At 44.1% G+C, this 9,545-nt stretch overlaps 1 protein-coding gene across 1 annotated transcript; it reads right to left on the reverse strand.

Annotated features, from left to right (window-relative positions):
• Positions 1 to 553: 553 nt before the first annotated feature.
• LOC142198680 (kelch-like protein 10) lies at positions 554 to 3,708 on the reverse strand. Its single transcript, XM_075269720.1, has 5 exons — positions 3,515 to 3,708; positions 2,407 to 2,896; positions 1,553 to 2,128; positions 1,191 to 1,340; positions 554 to 850 (listed from the first exon to the last, which is right to left on the reverse strand). The coding sequence occupies exons 1-5, from the start codon at positions 3,706 to 3,708 to the stop codon at positions 554 to 556; spliced, it is 1,707 nt and encodes a 568-aa protein (XP_075125821.1).
• Positions 3,709 to 9,545: the final 5,837 nt, after the last annotated feature.

Here is a 9,545-nt window from a genome sequence, read left to right on the forward strand (position 1 = left end):
ATCTAAGCCCTAGCTAAATGGACGGAAACCTCCGTCCCCGGTGAATTGCAAGCTCAGAATGACGCGAACCTGGGCGGCGCTGTTCTTTTAAATCAGAGGTCACATGTTTTCAGCAGCCAATGGGTTTTTCCTACTTTTTCAATGTCACCGGTGTCGTAGTTCCTGTCCCACCTACCCTGCGCTGAATTGGAGCAAAAAAGGCGCCAGGGAAGGTGGGAGGGGAATCGAGTAATGGCGCACTTTACCACGCGGTGTTCGATTCGAACATGGCGAACAGCCTAATATCCGATCGAACATGAGTTCGATAGAACACTGTTCGCTCATCTCTATTCATGAAGTGTTAAGCTTACTTACTATCCAGGCAGAACCTTGAGTTTTTGGGAAGGTTCTGACTTTGGGACATGTGATAGAAACCAGCACTCGGCCCCCAAGTTATTCTACCCTCTCACCCATTGATTAAGAATCTTTTGGTTTCTCAGGCCATTTATTGAAATATTCCTGTATTTACAGGGTGACACCTGAGAAGTCTTTAAAAAATACATATTCTTCAAATTCAGGAAATGTACTCCTTAATGTTCTGTAGACCAGGAACCACACAGCAGCTTTGGACACTTGGGGAGATCTCATTTGTTTGGGCACGCCAAGCTTTAGTCTTTTCATCATAATATTCATTGGTGAAAATGGGGATGAAGTTATTCCTGCCGCCCACAACATAAAGGCGGTCATCTATTACCGCGGTGCCAAAGTTTCTGCGCCTCTTCAGAATGTTTGGTGCCCTACACCAGGTCTTAGTGAGGGGGCTATAAGTCTCTACAGTGCACACGCAATTGTGTCCATCATAACCACTAATCTGTTGAAGAAAAATGAAGAAGTATAAAATTCAGTCAATTGCAGCCTGTGCAAATTAGAAATAAATCTGAAAAAAACCTCTTATTTATTATTTTTTTTCTGCATTAGGCTACAGATACAAATACACACCGTGTCCCCGTAAAGAACAGTCATGAGCAGCCAAAAATGGCGCATGCACGGTAAGCCTGATATTAATAAAACTGATGAAAAAGATGACTCCATTTATCCTTTATCAACCCCTTTATAGCAGCCAATGAGCCCCGACAGGCCTGGAGCTAAAGTGTCTTCCATCTATATTATAACTAACTTGATGCTGAAAGAGAAAATGTCCATTATCATACCGCAAATACTTTGCCTCTATAGGCTGTGACTCCGACTCCACTTCGTCGGCTTTTCATTGGGCTGATGTAGCTCCACTGCCTACTTTCTGGATTGTAGACCTCGGCTGATGACAAGCAATCCTGTCCGTTGGATCCACCGCATATATAGATCTGAATAAAATAAAGAATGGACAATAATGTAACAACCTGCTTCTAAATTCACATTATATAGAAGATTCTTGTAAGCCGCTCCTCCAGACTTAGACATCAAAACAAATTCCTAGTCAGTTGTACAGTTTGCAACACAAAAAATAAAAGTGTAAAAAAGAAAATCCCACAAAAATTAGCTAGGGCTGAAGGTATAGACATCAAAGTCTCCTTACTTTTCCATTAAGGGTGGTGGCACCAGCATCCTTCCTTTTCTCCTGCATAGAGGAAATTAAAGTCCACCGATTGGCATCAGGGTCGTAACGTTCCACTGTATGAAGAGTCTGTTGCCCATCAAAACCACCCATGGCGTATATATAATTATCAAGGACTGTTACACAGACATGTCCTCTTTTATAGTTCATGGAGGCTGCTTCATGCCACGTCTTTTTCACGGGGTCAAAGCATTGCACATTTCTCAGGTAGTCCGAACCATCAAATCCACCGATGAGATAAATGTAGCCATTCAGATATGCAGTGCCATGATGGGCTGTAGGTTTCCTCACTGCAGATGTAGCTCTGGTCCACCGGTTGGCTCGGGTGTCATAAGGCCTGATGTTGTTAGCGATTTCTGAGCCACTGTAGCCACAAAGAGCAAATAAAATGGCGTATGGTAGGCGAGGTCTCACCATGTTCGGCTTCAATGTGAGAGCAGTGTTAACAATGGCTTTACAGTCCTCATTGTCTTTGACATACTCATTGGCCATGATATTGTTCAGGACGTATCCTTTATTAATCAGGGCCAAGCGGATCTAGCAAGAAATATAAGAGGGTTAAGACATTTTATTAAAAAAAATAAATTAAAAATATTACTGATCTATTTGGGTTTTAAGATACCCATACACATAAGTATGTTGGTGGTCATTACATGTAAATGGCTACATACAGAACATTGTGCAGGTAAGCCTTTATTATTCCCCAGATATATATGCTAGGTGGGATCCATACATCCAGTCCCTGATATAGTGATACAGCATGGAGCCTGGACACTGTCATGGCAGCTCTGTTCCTTCTAACGCTATAGCCATACCTGAGGGAGAAGAATTCTCATGGACTCTTTTCTTTCCGCAGGAGCGAAGTTTATCCACCTGACAATGGCCTCAAATACTGCGCTCTCCTCTGTGACGTTTAACTCATCCTCTTTTATCAGCTCTCTAAGTTCTTCTAGAGTAAGCTCAAAGAACTTCTCTGATGTCTTCACTAGTTCTTGAAAGTGGTGGAGGATAAATGTAAATGTCTTCTGGCGGAGATCAGGGCAGAGGTAATGGCTGGTAACTCTCCATATGTCCAGGAAGTTTTCATGATCAATCTGATGTGCGATAAATTTGCTGCTCAGATTGACTATTCCCATGATATTAAATTGGTCTGCTGCAATAAAGAGGTCCATTGCATTTTCAGGCGTTATCTCAGCACTGTTGGTATAGGCGTACTCTATTATACTCCACATGGTTTGTGGGTGAACGCCTGGTATGTTATAGACATTTCTATCTGAACTGCCCAAATCATTTTTGAAAAGAGCCCTGAAAATAGAGAACACATAGAAGTAAAATATCACTAATACTAACCTTCACGTATAAATGTAAAAGGCTACAATTGGGAAGTTCAGGTTCAAGATTTATTTTGGGTCAAACAAGTTCAGTACAAACCAAATAGTGTAGAACACTGTCAGGGCTCCTAGGAACCTATCTATAATACATAGTGTAGAACACTGTCAGGAATCCCAGGAAATTATCTATATATCATAGTGTATAACACTATCAGGGCTACTAAGAACCTATCTATAATACATAGTGTATAACACTGTCAGGAATCCCAGGAAATTATCTATATATCATAGTGTATAACACTATCAGGGCTACTAAGAACCTGTCTATAAAACATAGTAGCCCTGATAGTGTTATACACTAAGACCCTATCTATAAAACATAGTGTAGAATACTATCAGGACTCCTAGGAACCTATCTATAAAACATAGTTCATATAGGGGTACATAGGCCCCCTGTTTTCATGATCAGTGGGGATCCCAATTGTTGAACACCCTGCTGATCAGACACTTATCTACCATTTATCCTATGTATAGGTGATAAGTTGTCGATTTGGCAAAACCCCTTCAGCTTCAAAAAATATTAAACTCTCACCTGAAATAAGGGCTACAGAGGTCCAGGACGGTTTTATGAACATGAAAGTCAGTGCTCTGGACTCTGATAATGGCATCACATTGCTTGCCCATGAGTGTCAACTCATTGTAGGCATTGCATGCCATGGAGCTGACTTCTGTATGAAATCCATGGCTCATCCATCTACTGCAGGATCTTTTGGCATTGGGAGCCATGAAGCAATTTTTGCGTTTCATAGTGCACCTATTACAGCGCTCAATATCAATTACACTAGAAAGATCGCGTCTTCCTATCACAACGACTTCTAACCACTCAACTGATAAACGGAACGTTGCCGCTGCTAAGTTCCTCCAATGACATCACAGTTTCCTTAGTAATAGAATGTACACATGTATGAAGAAACACCTCCATAAACAGCGCCTTACTAGTCCATTGGCCGTGTGCGGTTCTGTAATTCTGTCCTATACAAGCTAATAGGGCGGAGCTGCAATTCCGCATATGGCCGCCAATGGTGGGATTATTTCTAGAAGAATTAAACAATTGTTTTAATATTTCATTGTACCCCTCTACACAAATTCTGAAGACCCTTCCCTCACCCGACCAGATATTCTACAACGCTCCCCCCTCCCAATATCCTTACAGAAAACGTAACTGGCCTATAGCATCCCCCAACCGGTATTCCAACACCACCTTCCCTGACCTATATAGGACTGCTGATTCCTAAAATAGTGATGTCTGGACCACACTTTGTCCTGTATTTGTTACAAATGTATCCGCCATTCTGCCTCAAATATTAGGCCATGTAAAGCGCTAAACAAGTGTATGCCTTATGTAAAAAAATGATAATGTATAGAGTTCTATCGAACACATGTTCGATCGCATATCAGACTGTTCGAGATGTTCGATTCCATACGGACACCACGTGGCAAACTCCAAAAAAATTCGATTCCCCTCCCACCTTCCCTGGCACTTTTTTTGCACCAATAACAGCGCAGGGGAGGTGGGACAGGAACTACGACAACGGGGGCATTGAAAAAAATCGGAAAAAGTAATTGGCTGCCAAAATCAGGTGACCCCCATTTTAGACGAATAGTGGATTTCAAATCCGGGTCATAGGAGACTGTGAACTTTGTGACTATGAGACAGGGATAGCTGTACAGGCAGGGATAGCTAGGGATAACCTTTATTTAGGGGGGAATGTTATTAAAAATAACTTTTTGGGGCTCTATCGGGTGTGTAATTGTGTTTTTTGTGAGATAAACTTTTTTCCCATAGGAATGCATTGAGCAGCATTGATTGGCCAGTATGCAGAATCAGTATACAGAATCAGCAGGGCTGAGTGTGTGCCGAGCTCGCACAGCAGAGCCAACCGGCAAACGGTGTAGTTGAGCAGAACTGGCTCAACACTGCTGAGTCTCTGCACAGCAGAGGTGAGTATGTGCACTCGCTCAGCACGGCTGCATCACCGCATACCCATAGGAATGCGTTGGCCAGCATTGATTGGCCAGTCTCCAGCCAATCAGCGCTGACTCTGCCGGATGAGGCGGAGTCTAAGGTCGGACCTGAATGGAGACTGGTGTGGAGCGATCTTAGCCTCCACCTCCTCCGGCAGAGCCAACGCTGATTGGCCGAATTCTGAAGACTGGCCAATCAACGGTGGCCAATGCATTCCTATGGGTATGCGGTGATGCAGCAGAGCTGAGCGAGTGCACACACTCACCTTTGCTGTGCAGAGACTCAGCAGTGTTGAGCCAGTTCTGCTCAACTACACCGTGTGCCGGTCGGCTCTGCTGTGCGAGCTCGGCACACACTCAGCTCTGCATCACCGCTGGCATTGGCCAGCGTTGATTGGCCAGTATACAGAATCAGTATACAGAATAAGCAGAGCTGAGTGTGTGCCGAGCTCGCATAGCAGAGCCGACCGGCACACGGTGTAGTTGCGCAGAACTGGCTCGACACTGCTGAGTCTCTGCACAGCAGAGGTGAGTGTGTGCACTCGCTCATTTCAGCTGCATCACCACATACCCATAGGAATGCATTGGCCAGCGTTGATTGGCCAGTCTTCAGAATTCGGCCAATCAGCGCTGGCTGTGCCAGAGGAGGCGGAGTCTAAGGTCGGACCTGAATGGAGACTGATGTGGAGCGATCTTAGACTCCGCCTCCTCCGGCAGAGCCAGCGCTGATTGGCCGAATTCTGAAGACTGGCCAATCAACGCTGGCCAATGCATTCCTATGGGAAAAAGTTAGCTTGTGAAAATCGCAAGCTGACAGGGTTTTCCATGTAATAAAGTGACTTATATGCCCCCAGACATGCTTCCCCTGCTGTCCCAGTGTCATTCCAGAGGTGTTGGTATCATTTCCTGGGGTGTCATAGTGGACTTGGTGACCCTCCTGAGACGGATTTGGGATTCCCCCTTAACGAGTATATGTTCCCCATAGACTATAATGGGGTTCGAAACCCGTTCGAACAGTCAAACAGTGAGTGGCTGTTCGAATCGGATTTCGAACTTCGAACATTTGGGTGTTCGCTCATCTCTAATAATGTACAGTAATGTGCAAAAGTTTTAGGCAGGTGTGAAAAAAATGCTGTAACGTAAGACTGCTTTCAGAAATAGAAGGGTTATTAGTTTATTTTTGTCAATGACCAACATGAAGTGAACAAAAGAGAAATCTGAACTCCATCAATATTTGGTGTGACCTTTGCCCTTTGCCTTCCATCAGTGTTTCTGGGTACTTGCAGACAGTTTTTGAAGGACAGTTTTTGTCTCAGACATCTCGGAGAACTAATCACAGATCTTCTGTGTGCTATATCTAGAACTGCTTAGGTTTACACGAGTGTTGCGTCTCTGTTGTTCGGGTCTGTTGCAAGAGGTGGACCGCTAAACTGCGGTTACACGCGGAGCCCAGAGGACTCCATTGACTCCCACGTAGCTCTGGTTTCATCATCATTCAGTCTGTCTGAGATTACATGAAGAGACAGAAGGATTGGAACAAGCTACATTCATAGAAGATCTGGGCTTAGTTCTCCAAGATGGCGGCAGCAACAACCCCCCTGCCGAGTTCCTTCAAAAACTGTGTACAAGTGTACCGAGAAGAACTGATGGAAGGCAAAGGGCAAAGGTTACACCAAATATTGATGGGATTTAGATTTCTCTTTTCTTCATTCACTTCATTTTGTTATTTGGTAAAGATAAACCATTAGCACTTCTATTTCTGAGAGCATTTTTACTTTGCAGCATATATTTTCACACCTGCCTAAAACTTTTGGCATAATATTTGGGAGAAGTGATACATTGTAACATATACAGTATTAAGTGTGGTATAGATATCAATATATTAAGAATAGGGCGGCATACAGGGGCAATTCTAGGTATTGCAGGGGTATACAGTATTGGTGAATTCTGCAGTCCAGGTTATACGCTTGTCAGAAGAGATATGTTTTCAGTAAGTATATAGGAGGAATGGTTATGTGAATATTTGATGGAGTGAATTGCAGAAAGTTTGTGTAAATGAGATAAAAAAAAATAGTTTTTTTTTTTTTTTATAGAAAGAGTGACGCTATTGTCGTATGTGGAATTACAGCTCAGCCCTATTGACTTGAATAGGATTGAATTGCAGTACCACACACTGCACGTGCACTGCATTTTGTCCACACCTGCCTAAAACTTTTGCACAGTACTGTGTATTGTTTGTGTTACATATTTTATTGGAAAGTTCATTATAAAGTACTCAATATGTTGCACCTGTGTCATTCTGAAGAAACTTATAATGACAGAACTGCCAATGTTGACCAGTTCCCACAGTCAGAGACTGGTGGTGAATGGGCCTACAATGAGGAGGAGGATTGTTGACCGATTGTTTACCGTGCCGCACATTTTGTCCCTCTTTCTGTTCTTCAATAGTTGGGGGGTATGGTAATCTATACTACTGTGCAGCATCCCCGAGTGCTGCTGCTTTAAGTCTTTGTCTGTTGTGTCTCGGGTTGTGTTGTTATGTCCCATGTTCAGTGTTATATGACTATTTTGCAGCTTTCCCTTGTTATTTTTTCCCCCTCACAGTTCAAAAGCCTTGCCTAGATCAGCGCTGGTCTATCGCAGGCCACTGGGCAGGGTTATGGTAGGCTATAGTCTTCATGGTGACCATTGAAGGTCAGTTCAGAGAGAACAGTCATCCTGTACAGTTCATGTTGGACTGTGCAGAGAGGCTACCAGCCCTGGAACTCTATGGCCACCAGTACAGTCTAGAGGAGGATTATTTATCACCTCAGGCTCATCCAGAGATAGCCCTGAGACAGGGAATAGTGTGGAGCATCTCTGTTGGAACATTTACCAGTCGTGCCAGGAGGAGTAACGGAGGATCCTGACAGGAGGAACTTATTCAGGCCTAGTATCCAGGTAACCAGACCCCTGTCAGGACTGCCTGCTCCACTACTAGCCCCAACATCCTAGCTTGGGAGTGGCATAAGAGGAAGAGTAGTTGTTGGACTTTATTACAGAGCCTGTAACATCCCTGGGCAGCTTCCTAAAACTAAGGCAGGGGAATTGTTCTGTGCACACAACCCCCATCTACAAGCTGCTGGTTTGTTGTTTACCTGAGTTAATAAACAGTTATCTGGTTTTCACTGCACACCTGGACTCCTGGGTCATATCTGCTTCACCATAAGGGCCCTTCCAAACACCATCACACCTGCTCAGAGAGAAGAGGTCCCCTCTCCAACTGGAAGTGCCCCGAGGAATACTACTACTACTACCACCATCCAGTAGAGCTGCAGGACCCCCCTCGATTGTGTCCGGCCCTGGAACGGGATTGGGATGTATGTGGAGTGTGCTCAGTCTAGCAGGTGGCGCAGCATCCACCACTATAGCTCCTATCCTCTGGTCTCCTCCATTGGGTTGTGGCATACTGTACTATGGAAACTACTTATAGAGGTTATTGATGACCGATCCTTAGTTTCCGTATCCCATCAGTGGTGGTCTGACACTCAGGACCCCCACAGATCAGACGTTTATAAGACCGCAGTGTTAGGGTGAGCACTGCGGCCTCTTCACTGAATACCAAACAAAGCACCATACATTGTATAGGAGCCGTGCTTGGTACTGCAGTTCAACTGCATTCACTTCATTGCAGACAGGTTATATAATGAATGAATTAGATGTCACTGGCATGTAAGGCAGAAGCAGTTCTCACTTAGGCATTGCTGCTTCAAACAGCTGATCTGTGGGTGTTCCCAGTGCTGGGCTCCCATTGATCTAATACCGAGGAGATGACATCAATATGTAAGTCATACAAATCCCATTATAACCCATAGAAGTTTTTTAAAAATCCAACATTGCATTGAAATATTTGACAGATCTTGTTAGAGTTTGGTCAGTATTGCACAGCTATCATTCATTATATGTCACTTCAATGATCACATTACATGTCTTACTCTCATATCTGCACCCGTGCTAATACACAATGCAGGTTGTGGAGATTATGGATTATTTCACACAGTCTTTTCAAAACTTCTACATATAGCAAGATATCCTGTATATGTGTGTCCAAAGCTAGAAGTAGTCACTGCATTTGAATGTACCTGTAATCCAGGTAATAATGCAGGCTCTGGAGTTGTGCCTGTGCATTAACCCCTGAGGCTGACATATGCTCACAATTCAGACCATTTAACTCTTTAAAGGGATTTTAGGCTAAGGCCCCATGGGGCCCCGCTACGCGATTACACTTTTAAGAGAAGGTTCACAGAGTTTTCCTCCACGGACGTTCTCTTAACATTATATCTATGGGAAAGCCGCCGGCGTTTGCGTAGATATAATTGACATGCTGCGATTTGCAAAGCCACAACGGCTTTGCAAATCGCAGCGTGTCCGCGCTGCGATCTTCTCCGCAAAGTGGGCATGGGATTCGCATGAATTCCATCCACCTAGCAGATACTGTATGACGCTGTGATTTTTCCTGCAGCGTCTCCGCTGTGAGCAAATCGCGGCATTTCCAGCCAGTGGGGCCATGGGCCCACGGCCTAAGAAAGGCTTATTTGTCTCCTACATAGTATTGTAAG

Source organism: Leptodactylus fuscus, chromosome 1 (assembly GCF_031893055.1).
Source record: "Leptodactylus fuscus isolate aLepFus1 chromosome 1, aLepFus1.hap2, whole genome shotgun sequence".
Taxonomy (NCBI): domain Eukaryota; kingdom Metazoa; phylum Chordata; class Amphibia; order Anura; family Leptodactylidae; genus Leptodactylus; species Leptodactylus fuscus.